The sequence below is a fragment of the Leptonotus elevatus genome, chromosome 7 (assembly GCF_054856555.1).
Source record: "Leptonotus elevatus isolate MCC_2025b chromosome 7, RoL_Lele_1.0, whole genome shotgun sequence".
Classification (NCBI taxonomy): domain Eukaryota; kingdom Metazoa; phylum Chordata; class Actinopteri; order Syngnathiformes; family Syngnathidae; genus Leptonotus; species Leptonotus elevatus.
In genome coordinates this window covers 11,880,105-11,907,848 of record NC_141245.1, presented here as the reverse complement: position 1 = coordinate 11,907,848, position 27,744 = coordinate 11,880,105, and the positions used below count along the sequence as shown (strand labels likewise).

At 38.5% G+C, this 27,744-nt stretch overlaps 1 protein-coding gene across 9 annotated transcripts in view; it reads left to right on the top strand.

The window, feature by feature from the left end:
- Positions 1-7,535: 7,535 nt before the first annotated feature.
- The window catches only part of elna (elastin a), a 66,824-nt gene continuing 46,615 nt past the window's right edge, over positions 7,536-27,744 (top strand). For 5 of the 9 annotated variants that reach the window (XM_086080766.1, XM_086080763.1, XM_086080762.1 and 2 more), the window contains exons 1-2: positions 7,539-7,641; positions 25,940-26,069. In XM_086080766.1, coding sequence (XP_085936892.1) covers positions 7,582-7,641; positions 25,940-26,069 — 190 coding nt within the window. In that variant the 5' untranslated portion in view covers positions 7,539-7,581. Of the gene's footprint in view, positions 7,642-25,939; positions 26,070-27,744 lie in introns of all 9 variants that reach the window. The other 4 variants (XM_086080767.1, XM_086080764.1, XM_086080768.1 and 1 more) reach the window with 4 other exon arrangements.

The following is a 27,744-nucleotide window of genomic DNA, read 5'->3' as shown; positions in this document are numbered from 1 at the left end:
AGTTCAGGACAGCTGGGATAGGCTCCAGCAGGCCTGCGACCCTCGTGAGGATAAGCAGTTCAGATAATGGATGGATGGATGAAATAAGTAAAATTAAATGTTTAATTTACTTTACTCAACACTCATGAATGCAATTCCCATCAAACATGTCTAATGCATATCTACAGTTATCACTTAACGCTCACTTTGATTGGCAACATCTGGCTACAAAAGTGAAGACAAATTTATTTATTGTCATGATGTAGATGTTTTACATAAACACAAGCAAGCACACACTATTTTCACACTGGCAGAGGGCAGCGTTTCCAGTGGCATCAGTAGCTCACTCTGTAAAGACTTTAGGTTGAAGGTCTGAAACCTGCTGCAGGTAAAACAAGAGTGTTGTAATAATAATAAAAAAAGTGTTCAACCTGAGTATACCGTTTGCACAAATACCTCAGTATTACAGACAAAAAACAACTTTTCGGCATCACTCAATAGAATTCTTACTGTAACACACATTTATGGAAGAAAAGTAATTACTGTATGTTTGGTGGACATACGACCAAGGTCAAATGTAGTCTTTTGGAACTAGAATATATGATGACACTACTAATAATAACTTGTATTCCAACCATTATACAATCATAAATGGGATGTTAAATGATCTTTGCAAACTGATGTCTGTTCTGATAATGCGAATCATTTCAAACTCTGATTCAAACTTCAAGTAGCATTTTAACTTTTTAAGATGACTTTCCTTTGTTTAAAGTTGTTACTATTTTGGTTAATGGGCTAAATCTGAAAAGGAAACATAAATTAATTTAGCTTATATCTGACATATGGAATATGCATATTTTGGGGTGCAGAACCTCTACTCCAACAAATTGAAACTGAAACTTTAGTATTGAGTTTTTCTGGAGGAGACTATGAGAATAGGTTCCAAATAGACGACGGCTGTGGTGGTGGGATCGTAACCACTGTGGTATTCAGAACAGTTGAGATTGATTTATTATGATTTGATAGTGTGACAATGAAACTAACAGGTTCCATATTCTCAAAGCCTCGTTGGCTTTAGGATAAACAACACTTGGATTTGAGTTACTATGGATGTCTTTGTCTTCAGTTCAAAAACATGAATCACAGAAGAGTATTTTTTCTGTAAAACATTTTGAAAAACCAAAGGCAATTTGCCGACTTGTCTGGGAATTTCAAGTATGATCCTACATTGTTTTTTTCTTTGTTTTTTGTTCTCTCAGGGTGGTTTGTGTCAGGCAGTGACATCAACATTACTTTTGCGTTTCAGGGTTTTAAATGGCATCTAAAAAGGATGCCTTGTTGCACTTATTTCCAGTGTTATGTCATTAATTGCACCTCACAAAACACCACAAACACAGTAGAGCACTCACAACATTTCTATTAATTTGAAAGGTCTGATCAGCATGCACTTGGGTGTGGAAACATTCACAAAGGGGGCTTGTATTAGTAATGGGAAAAGTGAGGTCAACATGAGACAAAGAGCTCCTAATGTGCCCTACATATACTGTGCAACATTGCTGGTAGCTACGTATAATGCAGGACAAACTTCAACATTTCCCCGAGACTTCGGTCTTGCATCATAGTCTGAAATTTGCTCATTTGTTGAGATAATTTAATGGGCCATTAAATATGTTGGTATGTATTTTGGCAAGTAAAAATAAAGTCCAGCATTGAGCTTTCACACTTCCATGTCAAGTCAAGTCTTCTATAGTTAAAGCTATTGATAAAGGCCATGTGACAAATTTGTAAGTCTTGTAACAAAATGTACCTCAAGACGGGCATGTACAATTTCTTCGGGCCTGTACAAAGTCATTAAAACAGAACATACTGTAAAATACCTTGTATGGATATGATAGAGAGCATTGCTGTAGTTGGAAGTCATGTTTAATGAAAATGGAATATATAGGAATCAACACTCTTGTAATGATTTCAGCGGTGTCTGGAAATTGTTTACAAATTGTTGCTAATTAATACTAAAAACAAGGTCAAAGAATACACACAGACTCTGTGACCTATATATATATATATATATATATATATATATATATATATATATATATATATATATATATATATATATATATATATATATATATATATATATATCAAATGTTTGTACTTGTAGTTTATGTCCCTGTGACTCTAAAGTCACTTCAAATATTCTCAGATTTCATTGTTGGACACAATACTTTTCTACAAAGCAGGCTCAAAGAAGAGCAGCTGTGAAAACAGAAGACATGAATCCTCCACTAATGCTCCAGAAACCGCAAATGCCATTTTCACCCAAGCCTCTCAAACTCAAATGTTATATCTCATGCCAAATGATTAGAGCTGTGCAGACATCTTTAGTTCATGTTCACATGAAAATTCAAAAGAGTGGCCTATTAGGCAAGAGTTGCCTGTCACGAGTTGAGAAAAAACATTGAAAAATTGTTGACATTAAAAGCAGTAAATTCTTATCAGCGACAAGACAACAGAATTTATTAAATTGTTGCGTAGATCAATATAAGATGGTGGAAGTTTTTTTGTTACGATAGACACTGTAAGCAGTGAACCTAGCAGTCACACTCAACTTTCTCTTAGTATCTTTGACTATGCTGTGGATATGGATATTTCAAAAGCCCTCCAAGAAACACTGTTTAACTTATGAGAAAACACTGACTACGTTTACATGCAGGCAATAACCCTTTTAGAACCAGAATATTGGCAACAATCGGGTTTTAAGAGGCCGTGTAAACTCGCGCAAAAACCCAAATGTGCTTTTATTCGGGTTTTTTAAAACTGTGTTACCCCTTTCATAACCCAATACCAAGGGTGATTTTCTCATGGTGGTTACCTGAGAGGAGCAGGGAGACTGGCGCCATCTGTCAACAACGGTGAGAACTCATGATTGGTCCTTCCAGTGTGGCTGGGCTAATAACTCCCCGATAATTTGATGAGCCTGCTCCTTTACCAGTCGAATACGACAAGCATGGATAAAGTGGCCCCTCTTTCTACACAATACATTCAGAGCAGAACATTGCAACGCCATGTCCTCTCCTCAGCAGAAATGTGTGAGTGTGCCCTAATTGTGTAGGGCTCTCAATGTCAGTGAAAGATGGGTTGAAGCGAGGTTTGTGCCGGTCACTGATGGATGCGCGGTCGATTCACAATCAATCTTTATGGCTAGATTAACGAGTTGATCAAGATGATCAGGTTCGTCTCTGGAAGCCAACTCGTCCTTAAGGGACTTTTTGAGAGTGCCAAGGAATGCTTCTTGGAGCGCCTATAGTCATTAAGTTTGCTTTCGACTGCAAGAGTTTGAAAACAAATGGAGAATTCCGCCACGCGGCAGAGGCCCTGGCGAAAGGACATTAAACATTCGGCAGCATCCTTTCCAGGCACTGGGTGGTCGAATACTTTACGCATCTCGTCAACAAAGTTGAAAAAGTTGGAACACAACGCTGTTTGTCTCTCCCTCTCAGAGGTAGTGCATGCTTGCGCGGCCTCTTGAAGACAGCCGATAAGGTAAGCAATCTTAGCTGGATCGTAGGTGTTCGTGTATGGCTGCTCTTCGAAAACTAACGATCATTGTACCAAAAAAGCACGGCATGGACTTACTTCATAAGGTGTGGGTACAAATGGTTGTCTGAGTGTCTGTGAGGGCAAAAAGGGAAGCAGGTGCAGACACTGGCTGACTGGATGTTTCGAGTGCCGACTACTGGTTCTGAACTGAGGAGAGTGATATAAAAAAAAAAAATCATTTTCCTCGTCACGAAGTAGCTGGAGGGCAATACAGAGTTTCTCAAGTAGAAACCCGTGTCCAGATAGGGTCTGGTGAACCTGAGTCGTTTCTACGGGGTCCATTGTGCTGTAACGACCGCGGGAGACCCAAAGTGCGGAGACGAGTGAGAGCAATTAGATTGAGTATTAATTGCACAACAGGCGGAAGAGTTGGTGGTCACAGGTGAGAGATTGCTGGTCAACAATTAGAACCTAAGAGTTGAGTCCGGGTTGACAAGTTAGCGGAAGCAAGTGGGCGTGTAGGAAACATGGCCAAGGTGACAGGCTGGGAACAATGCACAAAAAACAAGTCAGGATAACCACAGCATCTGAGAGAGAGAAAATGGCTTGATTTTCACTATATTGAAGCCTTTTATTTCTTTGGCGATTTTTTTATTTTTTAAGTATCAACATTTTGGCAGAGTTCTTAACAACACACTTTTCTGGTGTGTGTCAAATTACAAATACTTTAATTTTCACAGTATAGAGACTTTCATGTCCTATTTACCGCTGCCTGCAATGCCTGGCCTGCGATAAGTCCACGTTGTAGTCAGCTGGGATAGGCTTCAGCCCTACGTGATACTGAACAGGATATGAACAGATTGGATGGAAGACATCATGACTAAATGTTTATATCTCAATCCATGAGCGTTTCTTTTGGAAGTCCCCAGGTGGCTGAAAAAAAAAAAAACAATCTAGTAAAAATACAACATACAATACATGTAATGTCAGAAATGAATAGAATAAATAGAAATCCCACAGTATGATGCAAATATGACCCTAGGACTGTGAACAGCATAGAGGATGCAATCAGAATAAGCTGATTGGAAGCTTGTTAGATGCTGATGGTGAGGTCATGTAATGACATCATTGCCAAATTACTGCTTTAAAAAAAAAGTTGTCCGATGACAAACTGTTTGTCTCATAGAATCAGAGCAAGAAAAAAAAGTCTAATGTAATGCCAGAAACAGATATCTATTATTTCACAAGCACTGCCGTATGCTGTGCGTGTATGTTTAATCACTTTTTTTATTTTATTTATTTTAAATGAGGACTTTGGAATGTTCCTGTCGGATTAAGGACAGCAACTGTAAATGTAATAATAGCATCCTATTATGAATGGATAATGGAGAGCCCCAAATATTATTTTCATGTTCCGCCCAGTTTGCAACCAATAGACATTTCCACAAAGCTCATGATCTCACCAACACATTGAACATCATCTTAATTCATCGTTTCAGACTAATTCAGTGGCATGCATCAATCAGATCTGCTTGTTGATAATCTGCTCAAAACATTGCATACAATATTCAAGCCTAGTGGCACTTATTAAAACAAATAAACAATTATTTGCTGTGAAGTGAATGGGTGAGATTTGTAGATTTACTTACTTTAAAGGACAGTTTCCATTGGTTATTTGAAGTACATGCACGAGAACACAGATCATTAGATTAAAACTCAGTATCATTGAAGTGGAATTCTGATTGAGAAAAGTCAATCACTTTCTTGAAATTTGAAAATAGAAGGAGTGGGGCTCTGGAAAATATTGGGTGAATATTGTGTGTTTCAGTCTTGCACTTGCTCTTCTGTGAACGTCACACTACAGTCAGGTCAGTGCAGATTTCAATGAAGGAAGGCTCAGATGTCATGACAACCCTCTTGTGCAAGTTCTTCTTTCACATATATCATGTTTGCCTGGACGCAATTTATACTTTACCTCACAACAAAAGCACACAAAAAAGGTATAAACAGATTGGTGGGTTTTATCCAAACAGGCTCTGAAGTCAGATTTAAATATTTAACCAAATGGCAAATAAAGTGCAAGGCCTGTCGTCACACCGCTCAAAGCAGACATTTTTAGGGAACATGTTTTCAAGATATGATGGATGAATTTGGGGCTTAAATATTTTCTCACTGTTTCCATCCCAAATGTTCAAGCTTTCTCACGATTTTCCTGGGAAAACGAGATATTTTTAATGCACTTTTACCACTGCCAAGGAGATGAATGTTTCCATTGCCATTTGTTGCAAGACAATACAAATGCTTATTTGAGTCACCATTTTCATGAAACGTTGATGAGCTAAGCAAGAACATTTAGGTGCAGATCTGTGAAGATATATTGGTGTGAATCTTCTTTTCCACTTTTTTAAACTTAAAAGTGTGGAAGAGAGGTAAAGAATAGAGCACAGGCACAAAGAGAGGGTCAAGGGAAAAATTAAAAGGTGATCTGTGACAGAAGAGCACCAGATCAAGTGAAAGGGTTTACAATACGAATATTTAGAGGATAATAGTGAGACCAGCCTTTGGAGACGATTGAAGTGAAGATGCTGACAGTCTCTTTGGTAGTGATGAAGATGTATCAGAAATGAACTCATTGTAAGGACAGCATATATAAAATTTAGCAATCTACAACCATTCTACTTTGTTACGCACTGTAACAAATCTGGAATAAAATCCTACTTTACAATTTTGTAATAGTTTTGGGGTGAAATAATTTGACCTGAAACAGATGTTTGCAACAGCCGACTGCTGTCGTGGTTTTGTCCGAAAGCAGAAACCAACCACAAAGGCAAAGGCTGAGTTTTTCCCAGTACTGCTTGCCATTAATGCTATTCATGCTTGAAATTATTAGTATATTTCACCATCTGTGGTGGTGTAATCAAATATTTCAAATAATCTTGTGGAATTTCATTCCTGAGTTGAACACCTGTTCCTGCATCAGGAGAAATGATTCATCTAGGCTCTTTGAATCCTCATGCAACAGACCTTCAAATGATATACTGTATGTCTCTGAAATTCCTCACGAGGAATAGTAGCCAGAAATCTGCTGGTATAACTGCTGCCATAGTCCCTCAGTGATTTGCTTTAAATAAACACCTTCTTCACATTGTCACTATGAGCTTATGATTTACTGAAGTGATGTCCACTGGGACAGGCTCTCGGAAAACTGTATGTTCAGCGGTCACATGGACTTAGAGCCTATCCCAGCTGGTATAAAATGAATGGTTGGATTCTGCACTGATGTCATATCTCTAAACGCAGGGATTAGAGTTACATTAGAACCAGGACCCCATGAAGCGCACCTCAGCTCTCATAAAAACAGTACATTTGTCAATCTGATGGATCTTTTTTCTAATGAAAAATAAATAATTTTTCATATTTAAAAATGACTAATCATTTTAATGAGGCATTAGAAATGCGCTATTCACTTGTGGAGGACAGCATTTTGTGGCACTCCACCACCAGGCCAACAATGGCAGCTCAGTGTTTCTTTTCAGGTTCTTTGCATTTTGCATGGAACATTAGTTTTAAAAAGGAAAATGTATCCGGGGTTCTTTAGCTCCATATTGATATAAATTGCTTGATTCATAGATGCTGTCATATTCCTTGATTCCAATCATTTGATCCCAGCCAAATTCAAGTAACATATTTTTGGAAGACCAGTATAAACCAAATGATGAAAGACAAAACTTTGGCAAAAGTCAACCCAAATTTGGACATTCCACTGTCCAAGTGCCTTTCTAGTTTAGACCTCCTGTCACATTTTTTTTGACAGTCTGCTCAATCTTATACAGATGCTAAATTACCTTGTACATGGCAGTCACATTTGCAGAGGACTGTCACTTTAAGACTATGTCCGTCTGTCTGTCTGTCTGTCTGTCTGTCTGTCGAGATATCATCCCTCATATTACACCTAGATTCATTCACTGTGAAGTAAATAACTAATGTATGTGTATGTAACAAATGAGTGATACATTTTAAGTCATTATTTAAGAAGACTCCATTGGATGGCTTGTCAGCATGTTTAGAAGACACCATGTTATCCTTCCGTCAGCTGAGTGTTTGCAGAAGTACTGTAACGTAAGTAGGCTTTTCCAAAACATGAAGCAAGACATCTGAATGCTATTACCTAAAAACACTGGTTCCATGAATGAAATTAAGACGTATAGGGAGTTTGCTCCATTACAGACCTTTTGAATCCACCAGCTCCAGCTAGTTGACTGATGTGTCTGATGTCGTGACATGAAACACCAGTTTTTTGGGGGAGAAAAAAAAGGACTGATCCAATTGGCGTCATTCAAATGCGCTCATGCAATGTCATTCTGTGCGTCATGTTTCCCCCCAATCATCCCATATGTACTTTTCTTTACAGTCTCAAAATCTTGGCAAATGCCACCTGCTTCTTATAGCTGCTTTTGACTTTAGAGCCAGGTTTCAAAAGATAATGCTCTACAGTGATTGATTAGAAATAATGTGATTTCCTTCTTCTGTGGAATTGAACAGATTGGATGGAAGGATGGATAGAACTGACTATAGATGGAAGCATAATACAATGAATAGGTAGTACGTCAAATATTACTTCATTATTGCTACACAGAATCAGGAACTTTGACAGCGTCTCTCTTGTGCGTTATTGATAACCCTACCACACGGTGTCTTTGATCTGTGCAGGGTGTAACAAAATCTCAAAACTATCAAGGCATTCTGGAACAAAATGTGCTATCAGCTTGATCTTAGCCACAGGTCATGGGTTGTCCAAAAGGCCAACTAAGTCAAAATACATAGCTAAAAACAAATGAGTGGTAGTTCGGACATTAGTTTGAGTGGGCCTGGCAAATTTAAAATGGAATAATTATTTTTGGACTTCTATCAAAAGGTGTGACGTTACCAGAACCCGCATTTTATTTACATCATAACTGTTTAGCGCGAGTGCACTTTTTACAGTTTGAAGGTTTTGGACTCAAACCATGTCTCATCTTAAAATAGAATTTGTATGGAGTCCATACACATAACATCATACCTGATGCTCTTTTGACGATGCTCTGTATCTTTTCATGGCACCAACTGCAAATCTTCTCCGGTGACACAAATGCGTGTTTTGATCGTTTTTTTCCCCACGGATTTGAATTGAACGCCAACAGCACAACAAATTGCCAGGCTGCGCAAGACATTATGAAATGGTTCATGGTCAGGCAAGTGGCCGTCGACATAGACATCAATGCATAGATCCATCGTCATTCTGATTGGCTGCCACGATGAACAGGGAGCCCCACTATGGTCTCTCAGTGTTTCCTCTAGGATTTTTTTCAGCAGCGGGGGCAAGGCCCAAAAATGCAGCCTATTTCTTAAGTCAGTCTTGACCTAAAAATTAGATTGTTTCTCTTAATTTACTACACCCTCATTTTAAAATTGTAGTTTCAGTCTACTGATTGAATGATGAAAAATTCATTTTTGAAAAAAATTTCTCAACCCATTTAGGGTCCCAGTCTGATTGCCTGTGTTTCCCTGCTGGTTTCTCTCCTATACTCTTATCTGTTACTCCTGCACTGCTCCATTTTGTCCCACTGCTCCCTGTCTAATGGCATTTGCCTTATATGATTACATAAAACATGAGTGAGTGAATTAAACAAAATCAATGTCTCTGTTTTAAAGCCCTGATTATAAAATGACGCATGTGACTTGTATCATATCGTCAAAATCGCAAAAGAATTCAGTCAGTTGTAATGCACTTATTAGAGCCAAACACACAGCTTGCTCTATTACTAATATATCTACGGTCTCCTCAGCTAGCTAGTGTACCAAGTAGCATGCAGGCTAACCCATCCAGCTTTCTGGATGTTTGCCACGAGGGCTATTCACTACAGTTTTACAACACCAAAGTGTGCAATAAACAACCCAGATTCTACCGTTGACCACAATGGAACACGAGATTTTACGTAGACATGCATTACAGAGTTTGGCGCTTTTTCTAACTCATGACTGCCACCTGTGGCCTAAAGCGTAACTGCAGTCTCCGTGTCAAACTCATAAATGGTGCATGTGCGAGTATGTGCGCTCGAACAAACCCTTATTTTCCCAGTCTGTGCTGGAGTTTTTTCAGTTTCCATCCCTATTGTGTTGATAGAATAGATAGAACAATGCGGCAGTAATACATCTGAATATGTTTACAAATAATTAATTGATGGGCTCTGTAAAACGCTTTGGGCACCATATGGTGCAGATAAAGTACTACATAACTCAATTTACTATAAGGTCAAATTTGATTTATTTTCTGTGAAATACAAATTTTTTTCCTCGGAAGTATGTCATAATAATTTACTAATCGAACCGACAAATTTGTTCACTGACGCCAGCAAATCCAGCCCTTACTAAAGTAAAAACACTTGAGAATGAATAAGAACAAAATATTGGACGGTTCTGAAATGGCCTTAAATGAACCCTGATCTAAATCGATGTAACCTCTGTAGACAGACCTAAAACATGCAATCTGGAAATTGCACCTTTCAAATGCGATCAGTTTGGGTCAAAATCAGGTAGACGTGTCGAAGTCTCAGCGTTTGAGTGTTACAAAAATCATTTGGATTTCAAAAAGTTGTGCAAAAACTACTCATTAAGGGTATAATCATTTTGTGTAGATTTTTTTTAACCGATGATTTAGTCGGACCACACAAAAGAATAAATGGGTTAATTATTATTATTATTATGGTTTTGAGTAAAAACAAATCTACATTACTTTTGTTGATCTGAAATTATTTTAGTGAGTTTTTTCTTTAACCAAAGAATCCTAACAATTTACCCTACGTGTCTTGTGTTTTACGAAAATGAAACAAAATATAGAACACCTCTCTGCGCACGATAGAAAATAGCAACTCTCAAGTTGTAAGGTAATGCTCAATAAAGAGGGACGCTTTCACAGTTCTCCATTCTGTGTAGCAGATAAAAAAAACAAAAAACAGATGGTTTGACTTGAAGAGGAAATCCCGTCAGATTTATTTTTCTACGGCTTGTGCTTGTTCGATAAACTTCTCGTGTTGCGTCATGTTTATTGTGCAGATACACACATCTTTGGACCAACATGGTTTTCTAATAAGGATGTGAAAGGTTCCTCCAACTGAGAAGATTGTGTCAATATCATGGGGGGACAGGCTGTGGCAAGCATTATCTCCATATGAGAGTGATTTTCTTCTTAACAGAGTCACAAATGAGGGGAAACAACTCAAATGACTAATCCTTATTTTCTGTGTTTGAGTGTAGAAACATATACTGTATTAAATCGTCTCCCGGTGCTCCCTTCTCCCCTTCCGTCCCCAGTGTTCCACCACACCACACGGCTGGAGGTGGGGTGGGCCCGGGTGCCCTCGCTACTTCATTGTCCGGCCCCTCTCCGGCACGATTCCTGGGTACGGGATTTGGGGGTCTGTGTTTGGGGTGCTGGCGAGGGTGGGATCGGGGTGGTGGCGGCTTGTTGGGGAAGGGGGAGGGGGGGTTCTGGGTGTTTAGGGGCCGGCGGGGGCTGGGTTGTGGTGGGTGGCGGGGGCTGTGGGCCGGTGGGGTGCCTGGTGGGCCTGCCGTTGGGGTGGGGGGCGCTCCAGGCTCCTGGGTTTGCTCTCCGGCCGGTGGGCCCCGCGGAGGCAGGGAGTTGTGCTTGCTCTGTCCTGCCCGGGGTCGACGGCTCCCTTCTTTGGTGGAGGTTTTCATGCATGCCAGATCCACCCCACCAGCATCTACCAAAATTCACAATCTGCTTCTTCCTGTGGTCGCTGAATCGGTGGAGGCTGATGTCTGTGGATCTCACTCTGCTTCATCTATCTATCAGTCTTTTCTTTGGTCTCTTGAGGTCTCCCTAATTTGTTGGAATTTAGATGTTTCTGGGATTGGTGAAAGATTCTGGTTTGTAACCCTGTGGGTAGTAGGTGGTGTCTGGTCGGTGCTGGATTTCACTTTTCTTTCTTTTCTTTGATCCTTCCTCGGGTCTCCTGACAACTTCACGACTCTAGCGGGATTCTGAAGTATTCGGTTTGGGTGAAGGGTATGGGATTTTTAATAGGTTTCAGGTGAATTAATGAGCACAAACTCACATGCACGCACCTATGCGCGCGTGCACGTACACACACACACACACACACACACACACGCACGCACGCACCCCCCCCCCACACACATCCACACACAGAGCAATGATAATGACATGCTGAATACCGAATGATATATATATATATATATATATATATATGTATATGTATATATATATGTATATGCTGTATCAAATAGTTGCTGCATATCTGCAATACATTACAAACACAAGTTTGTACATAAAATAAATGAACAAGGAGTCAAACTTGAATGCTTCATGACTAGGCTCGACGTAGCATATGTGTCCTATTCTGTGTTTGCAGTTTAGCCTGTTCAAGAGCCTTGAACAGTACAGGTCACAATGTGCTATCAAACTGCTGTTGTTGTTCTCAACAATCCAACTGCTTTCAACATCTTTTTTTGAATTTATTAATCCAGTTTTGCCATTTGCATTTCTCAACCAATATCTTTGTGATTCTTTCAGGTTAGTGTAGTCTCACATAGCAAAAGCACTTATAATGATATGCAGCATGTGTGTAGTTGCTTCATCCTATTACGTGCTATATAAATCTGCAAAGCTAATTCTTGGAACAGGTCACTGATGTCTGTTTTCAACTCTCTACGGCAAAATATTGGGAATGGGCCTGTCCTGGAACCCGCATCAGTCTAATTTGTCATTTTTGTTCAGTTTGAGCAGTTGTTGGGCAGAGAATTAAACAACACTGTTTTGTCTGTGAAGCCATTCCCATAGCATACGAAATTGCGGCATCTGCCAGGTGATGTCTTCATTGAGAAAAATTGTCACTTCTCAACTTTAAAAAACAGTGAATTGTATGTCCAGTCAGTTTCATGTGTCTAAAAACAGACTGGAGAGTGGAACTTCTGATCATCAAATTTCCACTCACCTGTAATCTTCAGAACAATTAACGATGTCTAACGGTGACACTGGAAGTATTGTTTAGGATTTTGTATATTTATACTTAGTATACTTACTTACTTATTATGTATATTATTTTTGTCACATTGTTCCCTCATCAGTCCATATTGAGGCTAGTCCTTCTTCTTTATCCATTTCCTCACAAGGGTCGCGGGGGTGCTGGAGCCTATCCCGGCTGGCTTCAGGCAGTATAGGCGGAGTACACCCTGAACTGGTTGCCAACCAATCACAGAAGTCCTTCTTTTTTTTCCAAAGAAATAACAACATGCAAATGAATCCTTGGTTGCTTAAGTGTCATATGATAAGTTGATGATAAAAGAATGACCCTGGAGATTTGTGGCGTCATAAACGACCCCCCCCCCCCACCCCCAAGTTGGTGGAATTACAAATTGTACTAACTCGAGGATGATGAGGACTGTTTTGTTGGCAGCACAGAGTCGGCATCTTTATAAAAAAAAATCTTGCCAGAGAATGTGTGATTAGACATCCTGTTTCCATTTATTTGCCCATCAGAGCACCTAATTGGCATGTGGGATTTAATTGTACACTCCAATTACCATTTATTTTGAACTGAAATGATGAGCAATTGTGCTCAAGTCTGTCAAAACACACAACATTCTTCAGGGATACAATTTCTGGATGTTTTCTGACCGTGAAGTGGGCATACGTCACTGCCAGCCTGCAATTGAACATCGAAAAGGCCAAACAATTCGACAGATTCCGCGTTCTGTGGTCGACAACACCCTCAGTCTTCATTGTGATGTTATACAGATGGTAATTGTTTCATTGTGCGTCTGTATTCCCACTTTCTTTTGTCATTTTTCATCATCAAGTTGGATGACGCATTCATGTTTATTTTCATTATATATCTTGGAACCACATAGACTTTTTATTCAGCTCATTTATTGAATGTAAATATTTTGTACGGTTTGCACGTATATTAATTCATTCCACCTTTAGCGTTGTAGCCAAACCATGGTAAAATAGCTATTGAATGTCATGTTGATTCATAGATTGATTGCTGATTTGCATACAGTCAACTAAAACTTTTTTTTTTTAGATCATGATATACTATACCGTATGCTAATTTTTGGCTTCATCAAATCATGTACTGAGTGATTAAAAACATACCATAGCATTTAGTATGTGATGACAGCATAGCCAACTCAACATTCCATTTTAAGAGGTCAATACAGATAAAATTGCCTTGTGCCATTACAGTCAAATTGATCAAAATCATCTAACCGTTCGGTGACATCATTCATCATACAGTATATCCTGTGCTTATTGTTTTGTCCTTAAAATGTATTAGAGTTAAATAAGCATATGATGTCAAGATGCAAGCGGTGAACTGCATAATTCCAAAAGCATGTTTCTTTCATGTGTGTGTTTGGCTTCTTTATTGGTATCCTCCCTGTCATTTAAGAAAAAATAACAGCACTTTAGGTGTTTTGTGCCACTTGCTTTGCCAATAACTGGACCTGCTGTGTGATGATTTAAGAGCCGAGGCATGAGCGGACACCGGGAGGTTTCCAAGTGATGATGTAAAGACAGGAAACAGGGGCCTTAAATTAGGCCACAAGCTTTCCACTGTTGTTTTGCACCTTGTTCAGTGAGGTGACAGAGCTCTGACAGTTTTTGCTTGTGCTAGCCAGAGACCTCCTTAGTCCGGCATTGGATTGCCAAAAGTAAACAAATCACACATTTTCTGTCACGGTGGCTGGCAAAACATTTTAGCACCTCTGAACTTTGAAAAGACGGTTGTGAATGCAAGACAGAATCGCTATTTGTAACCCCAGTATCAGTGCCCACTATATGTCTTTAAGTTAATTAGCTAAAGACGTGTTTTTCCTCCCTGTCAAATTTCATTTTCATTTTAATGAGAAGGCTCATTATCATAGGAATTACCTCTACAACTGAAGTTTCCATAAAAAAGCTATTCAAATATCAATTATTAAATAGGGATTAGAGTAACACAGTGGACAAGAGGTTAGTACCTCTACCTCACGTTTCTGATGTTGGGGGCTTGGACCTTCCTGTGAGGGGTTTGTGTGCTCTCCCTATGCTTGTGTTGGTTTTCTCCAGGTACTTTGGAATCATCCCACATTCCAACATATATATATAGGGTAAATGAAGATTCTAAATTGTCCGTAGGTTTGAATTTGAGCGTTAATGCTTATTTTTATGTATGTGCCCTGCAATTGGCTGATGACCAGTCAAGGGTGTATCCTGCCTCGCGACCAAAGTCGGCTTGGATAGGCTCCAGCACACCGGCGACCCCAGTGAGGATAAGCACTACAGAAAGTAGATGGATGAATGGATTAAGCTAAACTAAATGCAGTCAGAAGATGGAGAAAATGCTTGGCAATTAGTCTATTCCTAAATGCAAATTAGCAATGAGGACACATTTATTAAAATAATAACTGATCATTTGCTGAGATAAGAAAGAAGTATGTGTGGATCAACACACTCATAACTTCAGTGAAAAAAGCGCATGTCTTGTCAAGGGTGTGGAATCACATTTAGAGAGTTGGAGGGTCACAGACACGACATCCAAGAACAACAGCCTTGACACATTTCATGTTTTTGGATCCATCAGTCTTTGTTGCAATAAACACTTGTGCATTGTTTGACCAGTGCTAGCATACTCTTTATCTTCTTTCGAGAGACCTGCAGTATTATGGTTGTTGTGTGATGATGGAGCCCTGTTTTCATTATTTCTATCATTATTTCTAAGAGACAAAAGCTGGTTGAGGGTAAAAATTTACAGTAAAATTCTGTACGGTACCCCTACAAACTACAACCATGACAATAGTGCCATTGTTATGTTAATATTCTGTCAGTGTAACTGAGCATTATAGTTTTTGTAACAACATCAATTTTAGTGTCAATTCAATTCATTTTAAAATGTAGCTAATTGGATCTTGCACGTTCTTTACATACCGCTGGCGTTGGGCCGAAAAACTCATCAAAGAGACCAAGCCATTTTCAACACTTTAGATTGGTCAATAATTCGTAAAAACGACACCCACACGTGTGGACTGACCAAAAGTATAGATTTTTGAAAAAATATATAAAGTTTGTCAAATTGTGATTTACGAGGTTTCAATATGGAGGTAGAGCAACATTTTGATCTCTACTGGAAAATGTGTTCTTTTTTTTTAGTTTGACAATTGGTTTTAAATGTATTTAAATGTGTTTTCCCTCATCTCAGTTTATGTGCTCATATTCCCTCTTTCTTGAAAGGCATAAAGCATTTCATTAATGAAGAATATCTTTAAACTTTTTTTCACACATTTCACAATGAAGAATTAAAAACTTTTGGCCACATCATAAAAGTATGACTCTTTGGTTACATTCTTTTTATTTAATCTCTTGTTGACAACCTCTTGAAAGAAAATGACTAAATGTGATCCAGATGATATACCCACAATTTTCACTAGATTTATTTGGATTACAAAACAGAAAAGTCCCTTCACTGCTATAAAGATTAAAGATGTTTTCTGAGCTCGACCTACTGGAACTAAGAAAACATCTATTAAAGTTTATTCTTTTTGTTCTGGACATTTGTTTTCTAAACAAATATATCTCTTTATTGAACTACGGTAATAGCGAAATATTGCAGAAAATAGCATTTTTAAGTTGTTAAAACTGTTTCAAGCTGTAGTTTATTTATGGTGTTGTGATCAAGTCTACTAAGGGGTGGTGTCCTGTTAGAATATATGTGAAACATTTAAAGAAACCCCGCAACACCAATCAAAACGTAAATAAGATAAAATTAAAGAGCGGACATCTGATTATACTCAACGTGTCCACATGCTGAGCAGACCAAAAAGAACTGCAGAACGAGCGCTGTGTTGGGAAAACTGGGATGTTTTCATTTCTCCAGTCACAACAATCTCACTTACATTAGACGTATTCGAGAACAATGATGCCAAACCCTTCCTGAACACTTTCAGAGAACCGTTCCCATACATGATGCAGGGGTTGTGTCTCATTAAACATCCATATCTTCGTGCCAACATCCACATCGAGAAATGATCATGCCAACCCAAAGTTATTTGAATGTGAGAAAACAATGTGGCCAATAAAGTTCCAGAAAAGGCTTCCACATGCAGCTGAAAAGTGCATGTATTTCATTGCCTTAAAAGTCACACACTCAATTTTGACGTAATGGCACACGAGATGACAGCATATCACGGGAAACTTCAGCAAAACTCCTGAGACCTCACGGACCTCACGAGAGCTCAGTTCTCCTACCATAAAATGATCAATTATGCACATGTTTTGCTTTTGTTTTTACTTTCCTCTCAGCCTGCAGGAAAGACATATCCACCTTCCAATTATTAATATTAATATTACAATGCTTGACTTGTGCCACAGTTAGGGATGATAATAAATGTTTTATGATAGCAACAGTTTCAACCTGGAATCTTTGAGTTGAAATGATTTCCATTGGAGGTAGACCAGCATCCACCAACTGACCTTAGAGGTTCCATTGTACAGTATTCATAAAATGTCATGCTTAATTTCTCACACTAAAAGCTTAGGCTTTGCTTGTGTGGTAAATTCCTCCTTCTATCTGCCCTAATAATTCCGTTCAGGGGCGGCATAAGGAAGTTTTAACAATGTCAAGGAAGTGTGTTTGTCTGCATGAGGGAAATGAGTGTAACGCTACTTAAGCATTGCCAAGAGGTGGGCCAAGAACTGCAGTTGAATTCTACACTATAGTTTCCACACAATGTATGCGCCCAAATTGTGATGGAGCAGGAAATTTTACTGTTATCCTCTTATGATAACGTCGCTGTTTTAGAAGCAAGTTTTCCCATGTCTTAAGTTACCCCCACAATGGCTTGTCACCGTCTCACTTAATGGTATCTTAAGTGTGTCTTTCACTGGACATCAAGTGGCATGATGAAAAAGCATGTCAGCAGTATCTGCACTGCCTAAAAATTCCTTCTCTCTCTCTCTCAAACAATCTTTGTGGTGTATCAAACATTCCTACATCTGATTGCTTAACCAAAAGCCTGAGAACCATGATAAAGCCAAAATTAAACATTCAACATATTATTAAAACAGCAACTACTGCGGTCGGTATCTCTGCTTTACCTTTTCAATCTGCTGAATGGAACCCAGTACATTCTCTTTACTGTATTTATTAGAGAAAACCAGCAATGCTATGCTTAATAAGTGGAAGCATTATCACGTCAAAGCCAAACCGAGCTGCAGTTTTAGCATTGATTAGCATGTTAGCAATGTTACCAGCATTAGATCCTCCTAACCAACAACTTTGAATGTTCTGCTAAGTTTATATATATATATATATATATATATATATATATATATATATATATATATATATATATATATATATATATATATATATATATATATATATATATATATATATATATATATATATATATATATATATATAATTTGTAACTAATTAATCGCACAATTTTCTGTAATAAATCCAGATTAATCATGATTAATTGCAACTAATCAAATTTTTCTACTTTGCTACTACTTTTTTCTTAAAATCATGGAATTAATTTAAAATCAGCAAATAGAAAGTATATTTACAATCAAAGACTGCTCTAATTGCTTTATTTTTTATTTTTTTGATCCTTGAATAGATAATTCAGTGTTGCCAGTCTGTGACCACCACAACCACCCTCATGTTTACGCCATTATTGAGTGTGAACTGTACCACAACACCATCATTGACAGATTCTATTGTATGTAATACAGATATTCTTATAAGTGCATACATGATTTTTTTTTTCTCTATTCTTAGTCAACTTACTAGACTTAACATGGAAATATGACTTGTTTGTTGCTTAATGATTGAGTTTGACCTCATTGCACAAACAATTTATTGGTCCATTTCACTATACATCACATCAGCACATTTACTTGATACATGATGGCTCTGAGAGTCAAAATCTAACTAACCCGTAACACTTTCACAGTGACCAGCCAAAAGTATGGCACAAAATCAAGCAGCTTTTGAAGAGCTCAAAGTGGAAACTTCCATCTTTGTGCTTATGTCATTTTAATCCCCATGTTTAATTTTCATGAGAATAAACCCATTTATTTTGAAGTCCTATTTTGAAACCCTTTTATGACTCAAATAAATAATAATAACCATTATGACATGTGCATACATTCCTCGATTCCGTGAGTTCTTTTGTTTGGACGCATATGAAATATAATCACATTTATTAAACAAGTTGGACTCTTTGAAACTTGGATGTTCTGCTCAATTGCAGTCATGGCTTTCCTGCAGGTTGTTCTTGAAAATATTCATGCCAAAAATGAGTCACTGTGTGGCCAAGTCTGGCTCTTACAAGAACTCATCAGTTTTCCCCTGGTGCCTGATGTTCACTACCCCATCTGGACCCTAGTCTAGGAGAGTGTATCACACTTTGGAAATAGGCCAGTCTGCTTGTCTGCGACTTCCCTGCTTATTAAAAGAAAGTCTGTATGTATTGCAACATGGCACTTGTCACCTGGCAGTATGCGGTTTTCCCTGCCAAGTGTCCACCTGTCAAATTAAGTTTTGGAATAATTGAATTAGTTTATGGGAATCTTGTTCTCTTGTAAATCAAAAGCCTATTTGGCCATGTGGGGATGCATAAGTCCCCTTCAATGGGGGAGGGTGGCGCTAATACAAAACAAAAACATACTGTCATAGAGAGGGGTCAACATGGACAGGACCCATTCAATGGAACTGTGCACACCGCAATGGTACACCACACCACATCAGACTAACTTCTTGCCAATGTGGCTAATGCTAGCAGCAGCAGCAGCATTTTTTCTGCTGGGCAAAATGTATTTATTTTTGCTGATTTGGACTATTTTCCCACATAAGAACAACATGCAAATGTTTTTGGGGGGTTATCTCATGTTTTAGTTGTTATAGTGGACGCCAGGATAGTATGGCTGTCACATCATGCAAATCAACTTGCGATTGTGATTGGTTATGTAAGATCCAATCATGAACCAGAAGTGTTGACATCATCCAAATTTTGTGTTTTATTGGTTTAGACACACGAATATGTCATGTCCACTGGGACCATGTATGGGTCTGAAGGGTTTAAAAAAGTAACTTAGCTACTTGCTTTAAAAAATAATAACTTACTTTCTTTACTGATTATTTGATTTGAAAAGTAATTCAGTTAAATTACAAGCAGGGTTGGGGAATCCAGGTCCATAAAATAAAAACCCTGAAACAGCTTGAGTTTAGCCACAGGTGCTCCTACTCAACAGGTGGAGATGAGCTCGTTTACCTGTCAGTTGAGTAGAAGCACCTGTGGCTCAAGCCAATTTGTGGCATGGTTTTTACTTTTTGGACCTGGATTCCCCAACCCTGATTACAAGTTGCTTTCATAATTACATTCACAAATACCGACAACACTTCTTAACATAAAAATAACACCCAGTTTTGCCACCTAATTGAACATTTCTATTTCTTTAACGTGGCATTTAAGAATAAAGGTAATTTTGATTAAAATTGTCATAAAGACAACTTCATAACTTAACGTCATTTTTTTAATCAACAAAACAATGAGGGCCAAATCCATGAAAGAATGTCCGCTGATAAGATAAATTGCTCTTCTATAATGTATAGTTATTTGTTTAGTAACGCATTACCGGTATCACTGAATACTAGTACTGTCACTGACACTAGCAGCGCCATCCCACTTGCTATACCTACTATACAGTAGAAATGCAAGCCAGATCATTGGGCGGCATGGCCCAGTGGTAGAATGGTCGTCTCCCATCTGTGAGGTTGTGGGTTCGATCATCACCCCTGGTAACCATGTCAAAGCATCCTTGAGCAAGACACTGAACCCTGATTTGCTCCTCGTGGACCTGGCAGCGCACTGCATGGCAGCAGTCGACCACTGGTGTGTAAATGTGTGTGTGAATAGGTGAATGTGAGGCATTGTTTACCGTTCCAAACAGTATTGTGGCGAACCATCTTCAAATGTACCACTTGATAGAAACATATGTTGAACTAGAGCTGTCTAGCAGAGTAGGCCTAATGCCACTCTTTGATTATCTCCATAGTGCCTATCAGTAGTTAGCCAGCGCAGCTCTACCAGTGAACAAGGGCTCATTGTATCAAGAGCAATGCATATGTGGAGTGTTACACAGCAATTTCCCACTAACGCTACAAGAAGTACACAACACAAAGGGAAAACAACACCATCTGTCTTCAAATGACAAGTGCACTTGTCATTTGAACATGGAACCAACACAGACGTAGAAGTTTGATATCTGTAGATGCGACCAATAAAGATAATGTGTTTCTGTTCAAGAAGCAGATGTTGGCTTCATCTCATGTGACCTCATGTTCTTGCCTTATGCTTGTGTTAGAAAGTGTATTGAATGAAAGAATGTTGTTTCATTCTTTAAACACAAGCATAATAATGCACGGTCAATAATATTCCATTACAGCAACACAGCAGACATAAAGAAGTCCCAATTTATAGAGCCATAAAGTCCAGTTTAAGCCCCCCCCATCATTCTGTGTTCCGTTTAATCAGAGCCTTTTTGACAAAAACAACATTCAACTTTGCCCAAAGGAAGGGGACCAGACTGAGCTTAAATAGGGAGCAAATTAAAGAGGACAAACACTTTTCTCGTCCAGAATACACTTGTGCCTCAACTCAGCTGGTCCAATTTGTCACAAATCAAACATGGAAAGAATGGTCACATGCAGACGACAGCGTATGGTCAATGCCCTCTTTGTGTTTTGGTTTCTAATTCATGATTTACTGCAATCATATGAGCTTGTTATTTCATGCAATGTTTGTGTTGGGAATATCGTGCAGCACAAGTTGTGATTGGCTAAGAATGTGGTAACCTGCTGCAGTGGGACTTTGGGAGTAAAATGAGTGGAATTGTTTGATTAAATGTCATAAATTCTGTGAAGGTATATAACACTTATGCAAAGTTAATAACCAAGTCTGTGAACACTATTTATGTATTCACCCTGCCACTTTATTTGCTTTTCACGCAATTAGGTCATGTACAGTATGTTTAGGTAAGGCGACATTTATGAATGTCTCACTTATAGAAACAAATTCTAACTGAAACAAATTACAGTGCAGGGAAAAAATATCGGAACAAAACAGAAACTTAATGCACATGTATTTATACTAAATACAGTGACTGGATAATGTTAAGTCAATGATATGTAATTATTTGTCAAAATAACATTCATTATCATTTTCATGCTACAGCTGCTTGTGATAAATGGAATAATTTCCACGCTATTCTCGATTTAACCCCGAATCACGCATTTCATGGTGTGCAATACTCGTCGACTTGACTGAAAACCTCATAAGTTGCTTTAGCTCTCCTAATGGTGATTATGCGTAAATGCTTGGTGAAGCAATAAGCCCTTTTCCTCCCAACCAATTCCAATGTTATACATAAAATAGTACAAAAATAATTTGTGATTCATTATAAAATCTAATAACTGAAAACACCTTGTAGCTACAACAGGGATCAACAGCACTGCTTGGATTCTATTTCTAGGCAGATTTCATAGGGTCATACAGTAGGTGCACTTGCATGGCCCTTTTTGGGTCATCCCACTCATGTCTACTGGAAATTCGGGTCCGGGGTCATTCCAAAGCTTGCGTTGTCTTTTGTTGTCTTCAGGTCATGCTGAAATATAAATTTTCTCTTCATCTTTGGCTCAAGAATCTGTGCTCTAATCTTTATCTTGACCAAAATCCATCCATCAGTGAATTCATACATCTCTGTCACGGCAAGGACTGGAGCCTTCCCTGTGAAGGTGGATTGGAAACCAACGGAAGAAAATTGGTGATGATGCTTGCATTTCTGTACTTCATAGCACTTGCAACATACCTTCTGGAATTAGGGCTAAATTATTGTACTCAGCTGTCAAACATGGACTGACAGACATTCCTGCTGTAGATTTACTAGTAATGGCTTACTAGTGTTCTAGTGCTTACTTCTGTGCTGTATATGGAGATAACATTAACATGGTGTATGTAATCCATAAAGAGTTTGAAACTCATTTATTCTGAAAACAACCTTACAGAACAAAAAGTGTGTAAAGTCATCACCAAAACTACAAGGACATTGCAGCTTTGTATATAGATAGTAGATCTAGATTATGATTCAAAATAGAATCATCAGACACAGTAAATGAAGTGAACTCAAACAGATTTGGTTTCTTTTGGAGATCGACGACATGAGTTCTCACCTCATAATCACATACAGCATACTTTGTATTTAGTCGGAACAGCTGAGTTTTGGTCCAACTTTACATAAATCAGCATGAGGAAGTCAGCACGCTAACAGCGGATGCCACTACCATGACGAATACTGTGTGTTTTGGAAAGCACATCCCATTAGCTTTCGTGCAACATGCAGCTCTGTCAGATGTGTGTCAGTTGGAGTAATGACTTTGTCTGCGGCATTCGCCAGTAAAATGCACTTCTACTCGGTCTCTTCTATTTTAAGACCTAAAATGATAGCAAAAATATGGACAGTGACGTTCTAGTCAGCACTGTGGTATTTCCTAACGAAATAATTTTGAGTCTGTAGTTGTGTTGTTTGGAATGGATTTGCCATGTGACGCAATGGTGCTTTAGCAAGTGCAAATGGCATCTAAATCTTGAAATGCACTGTATGTTTTTAGAAGTGGCATTTTTACATTCCACCTTACACTAGTTAATCATCTATTAATCGTTACAGTTTTCTTTTAGAAATGGTAGGAAGGCAGAACAAAATTGAAGTTTAAATATTTAATGCGGCTGAACTTAAAATGAGCAAGGAACATGAACAGGAACAATATTATAGGATATGCCTCTGTATGGACCCACATGAAGACCAAAACAAAGTTTTGCATCGCTGGAGTTGGGCCGAAACCTTGTAACTCCTAAATAGTCACTTTTCAGAAGACCCCGAAATTTGAATGTCTAACATATAGCATTACATTATTTAAGAGAGCATGCAATTTTCACTATCTCAGATTGGTCTAAATTTGTAATAAAATAAATAAATAAAAATAACACCCTCATGTGTGCATAGACCGTTTGTATCGATTTTTGAAAAAATCTGACTTTTACCAAATTGTGCCTTATGAAGTTTTGACCCGACGCCAGCAGTATATTCCTTCAGATGGTGCTCTTGCTCATCACTGAAACCTAACCACCTTTTAACATAGCCCACTGTCAGGGATGAGTGGACGACGCCATCAACAACCTTTTGCTTATTTATTTTTAAGCAATATTTTGCCAGTGTTCTGTAATTTAAATAATACATCTTTGGCTTAGTATGAACTTTTTTACAATCTAGCTAATAGTTATGTGTCCGACAGATCCTTTGGTTAAAACAACCATTCTAGAATGGTAGGTGTTTTCAACCCATATATGTTGGTCATTCTGACCAAAATATTGGTTAATCTGTGTTAGAGGCTGACATTTAAAAAGTACCACTGATTGTCACACCCACCTAAGTAGGCCAAGATTTGCTATCCACATTTGACCCATCCCCTGAGCAAGAGCAAGGGCCACGCTTGGAAATCATTTGGCGAGCTAACCCCCCAATTCCAACCCATAATGCTGAGTGTCAAGCAGGGAGGCAAATGGATCCCATTTTTATAGTCTTTGGTCTGACCCACTGGCCAGGGATTGAACCCACAACCTCCCTGTCTCAAGGGAGATACACTACCACTAGGCCACTAAGATGGTCACGCCTGGAGACCTATATAGACACACATTTCCATTTTTAAACACTATATTATTCATATATTATATTGTTATCACTTATAATAATTAATAAATACATTTAGAATACAATAAATTGATACAATAAATACATTTCCAAGTGCTTTCTATTGTAACCAATTTCATTGGTTGTTTGTTCTGTAACCACCCAGAATGGTCAATGTCTGACCAATCTATTGGTTAATCAAGCCAATATGAGCTTAACTACTAGATTGGTAGTTTTTTTCACCAATCCATTTTTAGAGTGAAGGCGACAATTTTACGTGCTTCACTTTTGGCTCCAATGGCTCGGCTTGCCTGCTTTTCATTTAACTCAGCCGAAATGCAACGCTAGGTGTTACTTTTTCATTTTACCATGGTGTTTATTAACTATTGCGCACAAGTAATACACAAAAAGAAAACTAATACTGAAACTAACTCAAATTAAGCATTTTTTAAATAACATAAACTAATACAAACTAACAGAAATGCCCTGAAAACTAATTAAAACTAACTAAATTCCAAAAACTAAACTCAAAATGAAAATTCCAAAACTATAATAATCCTGATCCAGAGAAATGTAGATGAGCCCTAACCGTGTTTCCGTAAATTTCCATACCACAATTTGAGAGACAACGCCCTCTGGTGCCGAGATGTGATGCGTGACCAACCACATTTTCCTTAAAATAAATCAAGAGTGTAAAATGTGGGGATGATTGTAGGCTACCTTTTTCCTCTAGCCATCCAACTGCCCAAATCATTCCCTTGGTTGATCTCTGCGATATTGGTGGCTTGTGATCCACACGCAGGTCGTCATGTTCTGGCATCACATTGCACACTGTGCTTTAGGAATGATTCACAGGCACAATGTGTTTATGCTCTGCTCTGTTGTCAGACAGTCTCTTGAGTCCTTTAAATATCACAATGGACTAAAGCTCTGCTGCTTCAACTTATGATTCTTGTTACCAAGACTGACAGTTGCCATTACTTTCGGAAACTGACTCAGGATTACAGCATAAGACAGGCAGGTTGGTGTTTCATTCATTTGGCATTCTTATCTGTGTTTGATGCCAATAGTGTCCTCACTACCTCCACGAGAGTTTTTCACATGTTCACTGCCAGTCACTGTGCCCCTCTGATTGCTGCGTCCTCGTGCCGAAGGTGACTTCATAATAATTTTATGTTTAGTTACTTTTCCCTAGTAACAAATGATAACACGACAAATCAAACCGGCTGAAAATGTAAAGCGCTTTCGAGAGGTAATTGTCAAGCGGTGTGGGTCGCTGCTCCTCAGTCTTGTAGCTGACGCTCTCAGATAAGTATGCTTTGTATCCAAGCAAGTGTTTGGCAAATAGTTCAATTCCTTCTTGATGGGGGACTTTCTCTCTCCCACAAAATGTGTCTCTTTCCCTCTCCCCCCCTCCACCCCCCTGTCCTTGCTGGCAACAGCACTAGTACTGCTGGCAAGAGTGACCAGAATAAAAACAGCAACAACAGACAGGGAGGAGGGAAAAAAGCAAAGTGATCCATTGAAACTGAGCTATTGCCGTCTTTGAATCCCGTATCGTTCTCCTTTTTTCCTCACCACTGCTCAACTTGTGTTAATTAGGTAGCGAGAATAAAACCAGCTCATCTGGAGAGGGGTGGTGCATTTGGGAGCGAGATGGCTAACGGAAAGGTTCGGCTGCTCCTCCATGGACTCTTCCTCGTAGCAGCGATTCAGCCCACTCTGCAAGGAGGTAAGCATGTGTCACAGGTCAATGGAACTCTTAGCTGCACATGCCTGTGTAAGAGCAGGTGCAAAGCTTGTGAGGTTTGCCCTTTTCTTAATATAGGGAGAAAGTTTTAATTCTGTTTTTAGGAGAAAAATAACTTTTAGTTTTTCAATGACATTCCCAAATGATTTAGTTGTTTCTTCATTCTAATTTAAGTGCATGCAATTATGATTATATTCAGCATTTATCAACATTGATAACGTTTTTTGTTTTTTTTGAGTGTGTCTTATGTTCTGTATACTTGAATCCCAGGGTAGTTGTGAAACCAAACCTCCGTTGAGGAACGCATTCTTGTTAATACTTCATTCTTGGCAGGGCATCCATATACACAATTCTAATAAGTTGGAGATGGAGGTCAGTGGTTTCCTGGCCTTGTCTTTGCTTTAATAGGTATGATAAACACAATAAAACATCAATCATTTACAGATTGTTGCAATTAACATTTTGTTACATACAAAACTGACCATATTTCACATATTCTTATTTCATTCCCTCCATTTTGGAGCAAGGTGTAACAAGTTAGTGTGTCTATAAAAGTGTGTGTTCATCTCAAAGTATGCTCTCTGATAACAAGAGTGCTGAATGAATTCCAAGCAAAGAACTTTGACAACAATCCAAAACTCTGTCTCACCACTCTAATAAAGAAATTATCTCTGCATGCTTGCAACGTGTGTCACACTGTTTACTTCAAGCATGCTAGGTGAATTACTGTCGGATCCATCCAAAGAAGTGTCATCCTGAGTTAGATGTCTTAGATTTTGTATAAAGCAGATTAATCCAAACCTAGTGAATTTCCTGCCAAACTTTCCCATTTCAAATTGCAACTTAATACTCTTTGACTCTATGATGTAACTACACCTGTACCTGAGCATAATATTATATACACTTGCATAATGAAATGAGTTGTTTCAAAATATTTTCATAGAACAAGATAGGAATGTTGTTTTGATTTAACATTATATTTATTAGTGTGGTTATGAAGTTTGCACTGTACACTTGCACTGCATCATACAGATAGGCAGGGCTGGACTGGCCATCTAGCATCCTGGGCAGATACCCGGTGGGCCAGTGTCATTTGGGGCAGATGTGATGCTATTCAATTATTCTTTTCCTCCTTTTTACCCCGGGAGACCAGCCCGCAATTTAGAAGGAGCAGCCCATTCATCCATTTACAATATAGAGAGCAAATTGAACCAATAAACATCAGTAGTAGCCAAGTGTGATCAGGAATCAGGCTGGGCCCGAGGGCATAAGTCAAAATGCCAGGGCCGATTATTTGTGCCAGTCCAGTTCTGCAGATAGGTGATTTTGGAAATGTAAACTAAAATTTAGAATAACTTTTTATTTTTTTATTGTTATTGCAGTCTACGGTGAAATTGGTATACTGTCCCACATAAATAATAAACATTGTTGACAGTGTCAATCGAAACGAACCATCCATCCATTCATTTTTGGTACAGCTTATCCTGTTCAGTAGTGATGGCAAAATGAAGCTTCATGAAGCATTTGCGATATTTTTTGACTCCTCGAGATGGTGCTCTTGGTTTAAAGATAAAGGCAAGTGCAATGAAAATGGATTACATTTGCATTGCATCTTTGAATCATGAGTGCCATCTAGAGGAGTCAAAAAATATCGCAA